This window comes from Lynx canadensis, chromosome E2, assembly GCF_007474595.2.
Source record: "Lynx canadensis isolate LIC74 chromosome E2, mLynCan4.pri.v2, whole genome shotgun sequence".
In the NCBI taxonomy this organism is placed as follows: domain Eukaryota; kingdom Metazoa; phylum Chordata; class Mammalia; order Carnivora; family Felidae; genus Lynx; species Lynx canadensis.
The window spans coordinates 46768426-46784778 of record NC_044317.1 but is presented as its reverse complement, the minus strand read 5'-3'; the positions used below and the strand labels follow the sequence as shown (position 1 = coordinate 46784778).

The window sequence follows — 16353 nt, the reverse complement described above, 5'->3', positions numbered from 1 at the left end:
CCCTCGTGTCTCCTGCCATCTCCCCGGCTGGGCACAGCCAACACACTGGCTCCATAAAATTGGTGCGAAACGTGAAGTGATGGGGGACCACTGTCTGTAGTCAATGCCCCGTCTGCCCCCAGCCCTGATCCTAAGAGGCCTTGTGGGATATTTCCAGCCGTGAGAACTTCAGGAGGTATGCTAAGCTCCATGCAGGCCCTGTTCTTTAGTCCAGGAGGAAACAGGCTCAGAGCTTACATGACCTGCCCAAGGTCACCTGGGCAGTAAGCAGGGAAGGCAGGACTTGCACAGAGCCGTGAGAAGGACGACTCCCAAATCTTAAAGTCGAACACGGTCAAGCGCGTGATCAGGTGAGGTCAGTATCACTCCCGGTGCCATTTCCTGAGGGAGGAAACTGAGGCCCAGCGCGGGAACAGCGTGAAGTCACAGAACAAGGAGGGAGAGGCAGGATTCGGATCCAGGTGGGTGTGGAGTCTGAAAATAACCTAGGAGAGCAGCTCCCATGTGGGCAGCAGCGCATCCCGACCGATCCTTTCAATGCCCCTTCCACAGATGGGGAAGCTCGAGGGCCGGGCTCTCTTTGCACAGATCCTGGGCCTGCGGGGAAGGGAACAGGGTGGACCCAGCGCTGCCTACCAGCAGCTTAAAGTAGGGGAGCATGTGTTATGCACTTAGAGCACTGAATTTATACCAAGAAGGGGGATATGTGAGTGGAGCCATTTTCTGGAGGAAATCGAGGCCCACGGGGGATGTCACAGGCTAATACCACGCAGAGGGTAAATACCGGGCAGGAGGGTTCACATCACAACCATGGGGGTAGGGGCGTTTTTTATTGCCATTCCTCCCCAGCAGATGGCAGTACAGAGCCAGGGCCTTATCCCAACAGAAGAGGCCCCCCGGAGCCACCGCTCTACAGGGAAGGCAAGGGTGTGGCCAGGGGGTGCCTCTTCCCAATTCACACCCAGAACCCCCACAGGCAAGCAGCGTTCCAGATGGAAGAGGCCAGGCCAGGATTTGAATCAAGGACCAGGTCCTTCCAGGGCTGGGATAGCTTCCCAAGGACTCCACAGGCACCCGGAGAGGAAGGTTCTCGTTCTGGGGGAAGCCCCGGCCGCCGGCGGCCCTGGCGGTCACTTCTTCTTCTGCACGTGGCCACAGTCGTACTTGCCGCGCACGATGGTGAGCTTCACGCCGGGCAGGTCCTGGGTGCGGCCGCCCTTCACGAGCACGACGTGGTGCTCCTGCAGGCTGTGGCCCTCTCCGGGGATGAAGCACACGGCCTCTCGGCCGGTGCTGAGCCGCACGCGGCAGCATTTGCGATTGGCCGAGTTGGGTTTCTTGGGCTTCCGGATGAACGTGCGCAGAACCACGCCCTTCAGCTGCGGCCGGCCCTCCGTGGGGCCCGGAGGGGCAGGCGGCCGCTTCGGAAGCCCCCGGCGGTGCATCTGGTTCAGGGTGGCCATGGGGCGGGCGGCCCCGAGCTGCGGGACCAGGGCTAGGCCTGGAGACACACAACCGGGAGGGCGCAGGGGGGTTATCATCCCAATGAAGGCAACGCATAAGACTTCTAGGCCCCGTTGCGAGCACTTTACAAGGATGGGTTTGTTTACACCCAGAGGTGGTTGCTAATATTAGCAATAATGTTTACTGAGCAACCGCCACAGGTCAGGTTCTATCTTAAACGTTTAACGTGAATTAACTCATTTTATTCGCAAGGAAGATACTGACTTTAATGCTGTTTAAAAACAGTAACAGGGGCGCCTGGGTGGCTCAGTCGGTTGAGCGTCCGACTTCAACTCAGGTCACGATCTCGTGGTCCATGAGTTCGAGCCCCGCGTCGGGCTCTGGGCTGATGGCTCGGAGCCTGGAGCCTGCTTCCGATTCTGTGTCTCCCTCTCTCTCTGACCCTCCCCCGTTCATGCTCTGTCTCTCTCTGTCTCAAAAATAAATAATAAAACGTTTAAAAAAAATAACAACAAAAAAAAAACAGTAACAAACACAATCAGACTCAGGGGCGCCTGGGTGGCTCAGTCGGTGGGGCGTCCGACTTCAGCTCAGGTCATGATCTCGTGGGTTGATGGGTTGGAGCCCTGAGTCGGGCTCTGGAGCCTGGAGCCTGCTTCGGATTCGGTGTCTCCCTCTCTCTCTGCCCTTCCCCTGCTCATGCTCTGTCTCTCTCTCAAAAATAAAGGAAGATTAAAAAAAAAAAAAAAAAAGCAAACAGATTCACACCATGTCATGTACTGTTCTATGCATCGTACCTATATTAACTTGTGCCCGCCCCACAGCAACACAGTGGGGTGTTTCCGGGAGGTGTCCCTCCTCCTCCCTGGCACACTCATTTCACACACAAACTTTATGCTCCCTCCACATCCAGGGAAGGCCCCGGCTCATGTTCTGTGTCTCACATTACAGCAGAATCCTCAAAGGGGCTGAGACATTCTTAGAAGTCTCTTCCTAGTGGCGTGCCCTTGAGTAAGACTGCCGCTCAGTGGCCTCACTGTATCACAAACACCATGATCGAATCTCCCTCCTGAGTATGGTGTGTAAAGGGTGTCACGAGAGACGCATATCGAGTCAGCTTGGGAGAACGAATATTGTTAAAATGTCGATACTGCCCAAAGCAATCTACATATTCGATGCAATCCCTATTGAAATAACACCAGCATTCTTCACAGAGCTAGAACAATCTTAAAATTTTCTTTGTATTATTATTTTGTTAATGTTTATTTATTTTTGAGAGAGACACAGTGAGAGCAGGGGAGGGGCAGAGCGAGAGGGAGACACAGAATCCCAAGCAGGCTCCAGGCTCTGAGCTGTCAGCACAGAGCCCCACACGGGACTCGAACTCAGAAGGGGGAGATCATGACCTGAGCCGGTTGGACACTTAACAGACTGAGCCATCCAGGCACCCCAAACGATCTTAAAATTTGTATGGACCCACAAAAGACCCCGAATAGCCAAAGTAATGTTGAAAAAGAAAACCAAAGCAGGAGGCATTACAGTCCCGGACTTCAAGCTGTATTACAAAGCTGTAATCATCAACACAGTATGGTACTGGCACAAAAACAGACACTTAGATCAATGGAACAGACTAGAGAACCCAGAAATGGACCCACAAACGGATGGCCAACTAGTCTTTGACAAAGCAGGAAAGAATATCCAATGGAATAAAGACAGTCTCTTCAGGAAATGGTGCTGGGAAAACTGGACAGCAACATACAGAAGAATGAACCTGGACCACTTTCTTAGACCATACACGAAAATAAATTCAAAATGGGTGAAAGACCTAAACGTATGAAAGGAACCATCAAAATCCTAGAGGAGAAAACAGGCAACAACCTCTTTGACCTTGGTCACAGCAACTTCTTACTTGACATGTCTCCAGTGGTAAGGGAAACAAAAGCAAAAATGAACTATTGGCACTTCATCAAGATAAGAAGCTTCTGCACAGCGAAGGAAACAATCAGCAAAACTAAAAGGCAACCGACAGAATGGGAGAAGATATTTGCAAATGACACATCAGATGAGGGGTTAGTATCCAAAATCTATAAAGAACTTATCAAACTCAACACCCAAAAGACAATACAGTGAAGAAATGGGCAAAAGTCATGAATAGACACTTTTCTAAAGAAGACATCCGGATGGCCAACAGATACAATGAGAAGATGCTCATCATCAGGGAATGCAAATTGGTGCAGCCACTCTGGAAAACAGTATGGAGGTTCCTCAAAAAATTAAAAATGGAACTACCCTATGACCCAATAATTGCACTACTAGGTATTTATGCAAAGGATACATAAATGCTGATTCGAAGGGGCACATGCCCCCCAATGTTTATAGCAGGGCTATCGACAATAGCCAAAGTATGGAAAGAGCCTAAATGTCCATCGACTGATGAATGGATAAAGAAGGGGCACCTGGGTGGCTCTGTCGGTTAAGTGTCCAACTTCAGCTCAGGTCATGATCTCTTGGTTTTTGAGTTCGAGCCCCATGTCGGGCTCTGTGCTGACTGACAGCTCAGAATCTGGAGCCTGCTTCAGATTCGGTGTCTCCCCGCCACCCCCCCCCCCAGTCATGCTCTCTCAAAAATAAACATTAAAGAAAAAATTTTTAAAAAGATGTGGTATATACACATACACACAATGGAATATTACTCAGCGATCAAAAAGAACGGAATCTTGCCATTTGCAACAACATGGATGGAACTAGAGTGTATTATGCTAAGCAAAGTAAGTCAGCCACAAAAAGACAAACATCATATGATTTCACTCATACGTGGAATTTAAGAAACAAAACATATGAAGATAGAGGAAGGGAAGCAAAACTAAGATAAAAACAGAAAGCGAGACAAACTATAAGAGACCCTTAAATACAGAGAACTCAGGGCTGCTGGAGGGGGTGTAGGGTGGGGAGGATGGGCTAAATGGGGGGGGAGGGGCATTAAGGAGGGCACTTGTTGGGATGAGTACTGGGTGTTATATGTAAGTAATAAAGCACTAAATTCCACTTCTGACATCACTATTACATTATATGTTAACTAACTTGGATTTAAACTTTTAAAAAAATTAAAAATTAAGAATTAAAAAAAAATACATATCAGCTGAATGAATGAGCCAAGCGCTTTGCTTGGATGTCTCACCCACGGAATTTAATAAGTACCTGCTGAAGAAATCAGCAACTGACCCAAACTCCTGATGCCCCCTGACGACGCATAGCAGCCCCCAAGGCAACCACTTCCCACCTCTTGCCCCCCGCAGCCCGAGCTCTGCTAAAACCCACCGTGTATCCATCTATCCCTAATTTAACCCCTGATTCCCCCGGGGCTGCGGCAGAGGCACACAAGTCCCGGCGGGGATAGCCCTTATCCTGCTGCGTCTCTGCAGCTCAAGCCCCTAACTTACCATAATTTAGGGACGTGTTGAGGCCACGGAGAAGACCGGACCAGGACATCCCACAGCCTGCAGGGTCCCTGTGTGAGGGGATATGAGCATCAGGAAGGAAAAAGTGGCCGTAGCCGGACAAGGGCCCAAATTCTCCCCACCACGTCCTCAGAGCCTTCTGATTAAATCCAAGGAATTTCCTTGACGGTCTAACTGCAACCCCACACGTTGCTGACAGAAATTCCCTCGGTAAATTTAGTTTCGCTCTGAGTGGGCACCCAACAACCTCTCCCGCCCCCCGCACACAGAAGCAGAAGGGAAACTGAGGAGAGGGCCCGGGAGACTGGTAGAATCCAATGATTTCCATCAACTTCACCGACCCTTGCAGGGTCCGCAGGCACGCCGAATCAGCCTCTTGCCCCTTCCGGAGGTCACCCAGGCAGGGATTGGCTGGTTCTGCCTCCCGCTTACGCTAAAGGGGCGGGGCACAGATGACGATTGGTCAACGACAGAGTCAATCACAGTCGATTTTTCTCATTGAACTGTATTTGAGGCTCGAGAGGCGCTCACCCCATCCAGGGTCTGATTGGCAGGACGGCTGCTTTGCAATTGGTCTAAACGCGGAGGGGGCGGGACGAAGGGTGCGTGACTCCTTGTCCCCTGTCCAAGATGGCGGCGTCCATGGCGCGGCGCTTGTGGCCTTTGGTGGCTGGTCGGGGTCTTCGTTCCCGGAGAGGCTGCATCGGCAGCCATAGCCCAAAAAGAACTTTTGCCACGGAGAGACGAGACCGGAACCTCCTGTACGAGCACGCGCGCGAGGGCTACAGCGCGCTCCCTCATCTGGACATGGAACCTCTGTGCGCATGCCCGGAAGAGGCCGCGCGCGCCCTGCAGCTCCGCAAGGGGGAGCTGCGGCCCGAAGACCTGCCCGCGATCGTGAGTGCGCTTGCGCCGGCCGTCAGCTGCGGGGCGGAACGGGGCTTGCGAGATACTGTCCAGCAGGAGGCGAAACTACTGCAGGAATTTCCGTTTCTTCCCAAGTTTAGCCAGTATGTTGTGCTTGGCACCCATAGATGTGCCAGTTATCCACGGAGTGCTAGGGCCCTACTGTGTACCCACCCACCATGCGCCTGTTGCGTAAAGCGTACTGAGTACCTACTTTGCGCTTAGGAACTTAACTACGTGCCGATGTTCTCTGTGCTCCAGCCTCCTGCCAGGCTTCCTGAAGACCACAAAAGAAAATAGGGGAGGGGGAAGAAATTGAGGGACAGGGATGTGAATTAGACGAGGGTGGAGAGGGGGTTGCCTCTGGAGAGTAAGAACCCTGCACCTGCCCCACAGGTAGCAAGCATTTAAATAACTATTTAATTAATGGTTCTGCCGAACAGCTGCTTAGGGAGCATCTACTATGTCCCAGGCTTTGATAATGAGGTGGTGAATAATATAATACTACATGCCAGGGAACAAGAAGGAGAGTCACCATTATTACTAGACCTTGGGAGCAACCCAAGTGCCCACTGACGGACGAATAGATAAAATGGCCTACGGTACACACAGTGGGATATGATTCAGCCTTCCAAAGGGAAGGAAATTCTGACACATGCTAGAACATGAATGAACCTTGAGGACATGACGCTAAGTGAACTAAGGCGGTCACAAAAAGACAAAAGCCGGATAATTCCATTCACGCAAGGTACCTAGAGTGGTCAAATGCACAGAGACAGGAAATAGAGTGACGGTTGCCAGGGGCCGGGGAGAGGGGAACAGGGAGATAGTGTTTAATGGGTATAGCATTTCAGTTTGTGAAGATAAAGTTCTGGAGATGGATGGTGGGGATGGCTGCACAACAGTGTGAATATACTTAGTGCCGTTGAACTGTACTCTTAAAAATGGTTGAAATGCTACACTTTATGTATTTTTAAAAAATTTTTATGTTTATTTAGTTTTGGGAGAGAGACAGAGCATGAGCAGGGGAGGGGCAGAGAGAGCGGGAGACACAGAATCAGAAGCAGGCCCCACCCAGGCTCTGAGTTGTCAGCACAGAGTTCGTGGGGCTTGAACTCACTAACTGCAAAATCATGTCCTGAGCTGAAGTGGGACGCTCAACCGACTGAGCCACCCCGGCGCCCAACTTTATGTATTTTTTTAAACGTTTATTTATTTATTTTGAGAGAGAGAGAGAGAGAGAGAGAGAGCAGGAGAGAGGCAGAATCCCAAGCAGCCTCCGCCCTGTTAGCACAGAGCCCAATGTAGAGCTTGAACCCACAAACTGTAAGATCATGACCTGAGCTGAAACCAAGAGTCGGGCACTTAACCGACTGATTCACCCAGGCGCCCCATAAAACGCTAAACTTTATATTTTACCACAATTTCTTAAAGTGCTGGTTTAGCAGTCTTGAATTATTTATAACCCGCTAATGGATCACATCCCAAAGCTCAAAAAACACTTCTTTTTTTTTTTTTTTTTTTAATTTTTTTTAACGTTTATTTATTTTTGAGACAGAGAGAGACAGAGCACGAACGGGGGAGGGGCAGAGAGAGAGGGAGACACAGAATCGGAAACAGGCTCCAGGCTCTGAGCCATCAGCCCAGAGCCCGACGCGGGGCTCGAACTCACGGACCACGAGATCATGACCTGAGCTGAAGTCGGACGCTTAACCGGCTGAGCCACCCAGGCGCCCCGAAAAACACTTCTTTAGGGCATGAAATGTGAAAAGGAAAATGGCATGTGGCTTTATGGGCAATAACAAGGCACGTGAATTGTTCCTAGGGGCACTGGGGGGGTATGGGTGCCTCCAGGCAGGAGAGGGATTGTGTAAGAGCTCTGGCTGGATTGGAGGAGGTGAGCCTGAAGGCTGGGAGGATAGCACAGCGGTCCTCGTGGCAGATGACAGGATCTGGAGCAGAGAGGGACAGGAGTCAGGGGATGGGAGGAGGACAGACGCGATGGACGTTCAGGAGGCAGAAACGTCGGGACATGGAACCTGGCCATAGGGCTGGGGTGGCATCCGGCAGGAGGCTCAGGGTCCTGTGGCCGGGATGGGAGTTTGTGGGGCTGTTCCTGGAGGAGGAGCAGATTCGGGAGGGGGATGTTTTTCCTAGAGTTACTCTTGTGCATAGTGAGTGTCCAGGGGACATCCGGGGGAGCCACCCAGTGGGCAGCAAACCACCTTATGGCCTGCTCCCCCTCCCAGTTGCCAGCCCCGGGGAGGTAGGACAGTGCTGTTTGCACCGTTTTATCAGAGGGAAAACAGCAGCCAGAGAGGACAGAGGGGTTTGCCCAGGGCTGCGGGCTCACAGAGGGACCTCACGGCAGTAGGTGTGCCCGCGAACCAGAGCTGAGCCTGCTTTGTTGGAGGGGACGGGTTGAGCGTGGCAGCCCCATAGGACAGAGGCTGCCTCTCTCTTCTCTGAGACTCAGAGGTGAGTGCTGGCGGGGCCTCAGCTCTGTGCCCCTCAGCGCCTGGGTCCTTTCACCCTCCTGCTCCGCGTCCCTTAGGATGCTGTCCGGTTTGGCTGTGCTTCAGAGCCTGTCATCCAGTCCAAGGGGAGTGAGAGAAAGCCCAGCATGGGGGCTTGTCTTCAAGGAGGTGACCCAAGAGTCACACTCTCCCCTTCCACTCACGTCCATTGGTTGATCTTGGACACGTGAGGACAAGTAGCTGCAAAGGAGGCTGGGAAATGTGTCTTACGTCTGGGCAGCCGTGTGCTTTACATCAGGAAGCCTAGTACAGAAGGGAACGAGGAGAGCCTGGCTGCTGGGCTCCAGGTGGCCAGCAGGGGGAGGCTCCAGCGAGAAGGGGCAGGAGACAGTGGCCCCTTCACCCCTTTCCCTCCTGTGTCCTCCCCCAGATCTCAGCATGGCAGGAGCTGAGGCAGCTGCGGGAGCAGATCCGGAGTCTGGAGGAAGAGAAGGGGGCCGTGGCTGAGGCAGTACGGGCCCTGATGGTGAGCGGCAGGGGAAGGGAGGGGGTCCTAGGTGGGTGAGGCTTCGCTATGTTGATTTGACCTCAGTTTCCCCGCTCACAGCCCAAGATGGCCGCGTAGTACCGTGTCTCTTCACATGACTGCCAGAGGCAGAAAACAGGACTTCTGTGGCTTGAGTAGTCTTGGGCTAGACAGCCAAGAGCATCTGCCTCAGGGGCTGAAAAGAGTAGTCATAAAAATAATAGCAGCTGTTTATATAGCAATCACTGTGTGCCAGGCACTGTTCTAGATGCTTTCCTCCTCTGAACCCTCCCAACTCTGTGAGACAGGAACGATACAAACCCAATTTACAACCAGGCTCCCAAGAGGTTAGCATGTGCCTGAGCGTCGCAGCCGGAAAGTGGGCGAGGCAGGATTCGCACCCAGGCACCCGGGCTGCTTTTCGCCAGTCCGCTCGAAGGCCGACTGCAAAACTAGTTACACCTCCCAGTGACCCTCCTACGTAAGTGCCAGGCCCCAGACTACGTGCATCACGGGCAGGCAGCCAGTGACCACAACAAAATCGGTCACAGTTCACGTTCCACGAGTGCCAACTCATCTGCTCGGGGAAGCCATTCAACGGCCCTGCTGGGGAGGTCCTGTTATCCCATTTCACAGGTGGGAATACCGAGGCTCGGAGCAGGAGAGAGATTTGCCCAAGGGACACGGAGCGGGTAGGCACCCGACATTCAGACCCCGGTCTGCCTGATTCCGCCTGCCGCTCTGGCTCGAGGAAGGTTCAGGTTCACCAGCTTTACCGCTCCTAGCCTCGATTTTCTTATCTACGAAACGGGAAGCACGCCGATGCCAACTTCACGGAGCAGGTTGTGAAGAGATAGGACCGCGTGAGAGCCGTGTGAGAGCAGGGACGGGCTCAATGAACAGAGCTGCGGGTGTGGCTACTCTTCCATTATCTTGCCTCCTCCCGGCTTTACTGAGAAACTGAGGCACGGAGGGGAGGAAGGTCTGTCCAGCCAGGCACCCACAGAGCAAGGAATTCCCCCCACCCCACCCGGCCCTGTTTGACCTTTCACCCCTCCTTTCTTCCCTCCTCCCCGGCCCCAGATTTACGAACCTGATCACCCCCTCCGTCTCTCTTCTACCAGGTCAACCGGGACAACACTCAAGTGCAGCAGGTACTCCCGAGGGCCGGTGTCCTGCCCCTGGGGGGAGTGGGCAGGTGCCACGGGGGTCGTGATTCCTACCTTGTGACCGAAGACAACAAACAGGATTATTGATCCAAGTGAATCTATTGGTTCCTGAAACCTAAGAGGCTGGCTTATATCTGGTTCTAGTCCCCCTTGTTCCCAGACCGGCTTTCTGCCCTTAGAGAAAGGGGAGGCGGGGTGGGGCCCGAAGGCGACCGCTTCCCTGATCGCTGCACCCCTGGTCCTGGGGCTCGGATCACGTGCCTGTCTTCGAGCCAATCGCTGTGGCCCAGGCGATAGAATGTTCTGGTAGGCCAGGCCTGAGTCACGGCCCCCTGGACTTGCCATGTGGTGGTGAGGTGAGGTGAGGGAATTTCCCAAACAGAAATTCAGGATGTTGGGCCGAAGAGAGAGTGGGTGCCGACCACAGGGGTTGTGCCGGCAAGGCCCAAGGTCAGACTGGTTGAGGGACCCCCCCCACCCTCTCCTGGACTGACCCGGCTTGTCCCCCTGCCCAGGACCCCCAGTATCAGAGTCTGCGGGCCCACGGCCGAGAGATCCGCGAGCAGCTCATGGTTCTGTACCCCAAGGAGACTCAGCTTGAAGAGGAGTTCTACCTGCGGGCGCTGAGGCTGCCCAACCAGACCCACCCGGATGTGGTGAGCGCGGTGCTGGGTGGCGGGGGAGCCCAGGGGCCCGCCCGGGACCACCCTCCCCGTGACTCCCGTTGTGTCCCTGCAGCCCGTCGGGGATGAGAGCCAGGCCCGGGTGCTCCACGTGGTCGGAGACAAGCCAGGTGGGCCAGCCCCCAGGCCCGGAGCCGAGGCTGGGTGGTGTCCCTGGGGTGTGGGACGTGGCCGGTGCTCCCCTCCTCCTGCCTTCTGCCCTGTGTGTGTATGGCAGTCCGTCTCTGGCTCGCTTTGGCTGTTTCCCTTGGGTTTTCCTCCCTGACTCCGGTGTGTCTCTCTCTCTCTCTCTCTCTCTCTCTCTCTCTGGCTCTGACTCTCTGTACCCACCCACCTCTTTCTCACCTCCTCCTAACGTTCTCTTCCCTTTCCCTTCTCTCTCCTTTTCCACCTCGGCTCCGCATCTCTCGCCATCTCTCCCTTTGCCAGTCCTGCCTCTGCTACCCTCTCCTCTCTCTCTCTCTCTCTCTCTCTCTCTCTCTCTCCTCTCTCCCCTCTCCCTTTCCCTCTGTCTCCCTCGCTCCCTCTTACTGCCTCTCCCTCCTGCTGGCTCTCTCATCCTGTCTGTGTCCCTGTTCTGTGTCTCTCTCCGGACTCCTTATTCCACCACTTCTCATCCGGATCCAGCATTCTCCTTCCAACCCCGGGGCCACCTGGAAATCGCGGAGAAACTTGACATCATCCGGCAGAAGTGAGCTCCGCCCGCTCGCGCCCCCTCCGCCCTCCCCGCCCCAGCAGCTGGCTCAGCACCAGGTGTGGAGCCGCCCGGGCCTCACCCCACATGAATGTTTGATGCCCGGTCCCCCGCCTGGCACCTGGCCTCTGCCTCAGGGTGCTCGGATCCCCCCCTTCCCCCACCAGCCCCGGCCCACACACACCCGCCTGTCTGCCCGTCTGTCTCCCAGGCGCCTGTCCCACGTGTCCGGCCACCGCTCCTATTATCTCCGTGGGGCTGGGGCCCTCCTGCAGCACGGCCTGGTCAACTTCACCCTCAGCAAGCTCATCCAGCGGGTATGGGTCGGGATGGGAGGGCTTCCTGGAGGGGGTGATGTCGACAGTGACTCAGAGGGCTCAAGACGGGGAGGAGGGCGTTCCCTGTGCTCCAGCCATTATTTCAGAGCTTTACGTGTATTACCAACACATTTAATTCTTATAGCAACGTTATGAGGTAGATGCTCTTATCCCCACTTCAGGGATGGAGAAATTAAGGCCGGAGAGGGCGTAACTAGCCCAAGATCTCACGGCTGCTGTTTGGAGCCGGCCCTAGGGCCTGTGCCTGGGACCTCACCACCTGCCGTAGTGTAAAGGAGGTGTTGCTGGAATGGGGGGGGTTGGCGGGGGCTGAAGGCATGGCCTGTTGACCGTGGCCTCAGGCCATTTCCTGAGGGCACTGGGGAGCCACAGAAAGCTCTAACTACACCTCCCGCTACCCTGTGTGGGATGCAGTGAGAGGAAACCGCAAAGCACCGGCAGAGAGGGCCCCGGCGGCAGGGACACCAGGGTCCCGAAGCCAGCTCCAAGCCTACTGGCTCCAAGCCAGTTGAAGCCTCCCTCAATCTCCTCTGAGGCGGAATGGGTTTTGAAGGACAAGCGGGAGTCACTGGCCCACTCTGCAGTGTCCCTGGTCTGGTGGGGGTCCTGGCCGTGCCCTCACCCCGCCCCCTTCCCGTTCACAGGGCTTCACTCCCATGACAGTGCCAGACCTTCTCCGGGGAGCTGTGTTTGTGAGTGCCCCCCGCACCCAGCTGCGTGCCAGGCCCTGTTCCGGGGACCCCAGGCGTGAAGAACAGCCTGTCTCCCCTGCAGAGACGGCCCTGGGACTGGGTTGAGGGTGGGCAACTCCAGGTGCTTCCTGGGGAGGAGCGGGGCTTGTTCCTGCAAAAGGAGGCTCAGGTTATCTGTCCCTTGACCTCTGTGGCTTGGCCTCCTCCCCAGGAAGGCTGTGGGATGACACCAAATGCCAACCCGTCCCAAATTTACAATATCGACCCATCCCGCTTCGAAGACCTCAACCTGGCTGGGACAGCAGAGGTGGGGCTCGCTGGTAAGCACCTGCCTGGGGGCAGCAGCAGGGGTGAGGATACCTCCAGTGTCCTCAGAGCAGGAGGGATTGTAGGGGGATAACCAGGAGCATCCTGGGGGTGACAGCTGCCTGCCTAGGATGTCTCAGTGACCCCCAGGGCCAGCCTGTACAGTTGTGTAGGTTGTTTACTGCACAACAGTACAGTGAGGATCCAGCCCCATGCCCTGACGGGAGGTCGTGTCTACCAGAGAGGACACCTTTTCTAATTGTCACAGAGATTTCCTGTGGATGGTGGTGACCCATCCTGGCTGACACATTCTGTTCCTCTCTCCTCCCAGGCTACTTCATGGACCACTCCGTGGCCTTCAGGGACCTGCCAATCAGGTGATGTCCGGTTCCTTTATTTATTTATTTATTTAAAAAAATTTTCTTTAACGTTTATTTATTTTTGAGACAGAGACAGAGCATGAACGGGGGAGGGTCAGAGAGAGAGAGGGAGACACAGAATCCGAGACAGGCTCCAGGCTCTGAGCGGTCAGCCCAGAGCCCGACGCGGGGCTCGAACTCACGGACCGCGAGAGCATGACCTGAGCTGAAGTCGGCCCCTCAACCGACTGAGCCACCCGGGCGCCCCGATGTCCGGTTCCTTTAGATCTTGTCCCCCACTGTGACATTCCCTCTCCCCTCCCTGACTCTACCTCTCCTGCCCCCCCCCCCCCGCCCAGGATGGTTTGTTCCAGTACCTGCTACCGGGCTGAGACAGACACAGGGAAGGAGCCATGGGGACTGTATCGAGTGCATCATTTCACCAAGGTTGGTGTAGCCGTGACCTGGGGAGGAGGGCTCAGTCCAGTGGCGGGGGGCCTTCTGACTCCTGTGCCCGCTGCACTGCCCCAGGTGGAGATGTTTGGGGTGACAGGCCCTGGGCTGGAGCAGAGCTCACAGCTGCTGGAGGAGTTCCTGTCCCTGCAGGTGGAGATCTTGACGGAGCTGGGCCTGCACTTCCGGTGCGGAGAAGGGTGGGGGTGAGGGAGGAGGGACGGGCTGGCTAGGTGCTCCCCACCTTACACGCCCTCATCACCTCCTCTCCCTCTGCCCCCTTGCCCCGTGTCAGGAATACACGTGGGATACGTATCTGTCAGTCTGTAACCTCCCGTGTGGGACCATAGGACGGTGACAGCAGCCTGAGTGGCACAGGGCGCCCTGGGGATGGGGACCCGGGCCCCTTCCCTCTCGTGGCTCCCATCCCTCGGTGTTGCCTCATCGGCACTTCACCCTTTCAGGCAGGACCTGGTGGGTGGCCCCACGCCCTCCCGTCCTATCCGTCACACCTGGCTTCCAGAGAGGCCGGGCGATGTGGGCTTTTCCTCTCGGTGACCCGTTACAGACCCAGGGTGCCGAGAGTGGCCACATGCCCACTCTCCTCCCTGTCCTCCCCCCCCAATCCGCTCCCCTTCAGCCTTCTCCACTGCCCCGTGCCTCGCCTCTGTGCCCTCTTCGCCACCAGCTCCGCCTCCTTTTTTGCTTCCATTTTCCTCTTTTTTGGCTATCTTCTCTTCCATCACCCCCCCCCCCCTGCCTTCTCCCTCCTCCCCCTCCTCCTCCACCACTGCCGCCACCTCCTCTTGCCTCTCACTGACCTTCGCCACGACTTTCTCTTCCGCCGCAGCGTCCTGGACATGCCCACCCAGGAACTGGGCCTCCCCGCCTACCGCAAGTTCGATATCGAGGCCTGGATGCCGGGCCGCGGCCGCTTTGGCGAGGTGAGCCCCCGCCGCGGTGGGGACGCAGTGGGGGACCAGGACCGGACCCCCCACAGGTGATCCTCTCAGCCCACCCCTCCCCGCACCCAGGTCACCAGTGCTTCCAACTGCACGGACTTCCAGAGCCGCCGGCTGCACATCATGTTCCAGAAGGAGGCCGGGGAGCTGCAGTTTGCCCACACAGTAAGTGCCCACCCCCCCTCGCCTAGCCTCCCGAGAGCCTCCGCTCCCTGAGGCCCACACCCCCTCGGCCTTTCCGGGGCAGGAGAGGTCGTCGCGGATGCGAGCACGCCTCTCCCCCAGGTGAACGCCACAGCCTGTGCCGTCCCTCGCCTGCTCATCGCCCTCCTGGAGAGCAACCAGCAGGAGGTGAGCGGTGGAAGGATCCCACCCAGGGAGGCCGAGGGCGGAGGCCTGGGTCAGTGGCAGCATCCTGAGGCCTGCTCTGTCCCCAGGACGGCTCGGTCCTCGTGCCCCCTGCCCTCCAGCCCTACCTTGGCACCGATCGAATCACAGCCCCCACCCACGTGCCTCTCCAGTACATCGGCCCCAACCAGCCCCAGAAGCCCAGGCTCCCGGGCCGGCCCGCTTCGAGCTGAGAGCACGCCCTCATCGGTCAGCAGGGCTGTTGCCGCTTCCTGGAGCTCAGGGGACCCCGGAGACCTGGGACCCGTTTTCCTAAGCCCGTCCTGACATCTGCATTCCTCACACCGGCTCCGTGCCCGGGCCCCTTTCGTACTTCCGTACTTCCTCAGAATCAGCCGGTGACCCTGTTGTCACTGGTGGTCCCAGCCTGCACCAGAAAGCAGGACGCCTGGGGATTTAAAGGTTGTAGGGATGGGGGAAGGAGAGGAAGAGGCCTCCAAGCGTCCTTCCTTCTTCCCTCCCCCAGTACTTAGCAGAAAAGTCCCCAATAAATGGTCAGAACCAAGGCCTTTGTGGATCTGTGAGCAAGGGAGATGACCCTGGCTGACCTGCGGGGGTGCTGGGCAGTTGGTCAGAGGTACTAAACCATCATAGGGTCTGTGGCCACAGGGACCATGGCCAAGAGTGTCCAGCAGCCCCCAGAGCACACGGAGGGCAACTTGGGGGCCACCTCAGGAACTGAGAGGGTGTGAGGCCTCTCCCTTGCTCTAGGACGAGGGGCACCTTGCACTGACCCCAGTTTCAACCTCACTCCCCCATCTCCACTGCAGGGGGTTGGGGGGAGTGGGGTTCAGTAGGCAGCACAAACTCCACGAAGCAGAACTCGTTCTTCCCCTCGCTGTGCCTGTCTTGGTACATGGAACTGCCTTCCCAGTTCTTCAGGCCACAGCCCTTCGGTCACTCTCTGCTCCCCTCGTGCCCACGTAGGTCAGACCCTGGCGGCTCCTTCTCCAAACCATTACCAGAATCCGCCCTTACTCTCTTCCTCCCCGGTCCCTCCCTGGTCCCTCCCCGGTCCTGTCCACTGTTTTCTCCCCATCTGGAGAGTCACGACAGCCCCTCCACCATCTCCTCGCTCCCCCGCCCCCACGCAGCCAGAACGACCCTGCGGACACCTGTGTCTGGTCACATCCCTCCCCCGCTTGGAGCCCTCATGTAGCTCCATCTCAGGGGAAAGGACAGAGCTGTCCCCGTGATCCACAGAGCCCTGCGTGGTCTGCCCCCTGCCTTCCGTTTCAACCCACCTCCTCTCTCTCATGCTCTGGTCTTGCTGTCCTAACTCTGCAGACTCATTTTTTTTTTTTAATTAATCTTTATTTATTTTTGAGAGAGAGAGAGACAATGTGAGCGTGGGGGAACAGGGAGAGAGAGGGAGACACAGAATCGGAAGCAGGCTCCAGGCTCTGAGCTGTCAGCACAGAGCCCGACGTGAGGCTCAAACTCACAAACCACGAGATC

The 16353-nt window shown here is 56.3% G+C and overlaps 2 protein-coding genes across 3 annotated transcripts; one reads left to right on the top strand and one right to left on the bottom strand.

Annotated features, from left to right (window-relative positions):
- Positions 1-796: 796 nt before the first annotated feature.
- On the bottom strand, positions 797-5318 carry MRPS12 (mitochondrial ribosomal protein S12). Its single transcript, XM_030299037.2, has 3 exons — positions 5264-5318; positions 4905-4972; positions 797-1501 (listed from the first exon to the last, which is right to left on the bottom strand). The coding sequence occupies exons 2-3, from the start codon at positions 4951-4953 to the stop codon at positions 1131-1133; spliced, it is 420 nt and encodes a 139-aa protein (XP_030154897.1). The 5' UTR covers positions 4954-4972; positions 5264-5318; the 3' UTR covers positions 797-1130.
- A 194-nt stretch (positions 5319-5512) lies between these two features.
- Positions 5513-15400, top strand: SARS2 (seryl-tRNA synthetase 2, mitochondrial). 2 transcript variants are annotated; one of them, XM_030299034.2, is made up of 16 exons: positions 5514-5819; positions 8736-8831; positions 9956-9985; positions 10516-10656; positions 10739-10793; positions 11311-11374; positions 11589-11694; positions 12360-12407; positions 12619-12727; positions 13045-13090; positions 13432-13519; positions 13604-13713; positions 14376-14469; positions 14560-14652; positions 14773-14838; positions 14925-15400. In XM_030299034.2, the coding sequence occupies exons 1-16, from the start codon at positions 5553-5555 to the stop codon at positions 15066-15068; spliced, it is 1557 nt and encodes a 518-aa protein (XP_030154894.1). In that variant the 5' UTR covers positions 5514-5552; the 3' UTR covers positions 15069-15400. The 2 variants fall into 2 exon arrangements, with proteins under 2 accessions (XP_030154895.1, XP_030154894.1); XM_030299035.2 differs by lacking the exon at positions 14925-15400 and having other exon boundaries at positions 5513-5819; positions 14735-14823.
- Positions 15401-16353: the final 953 nt, after the last annotated feature.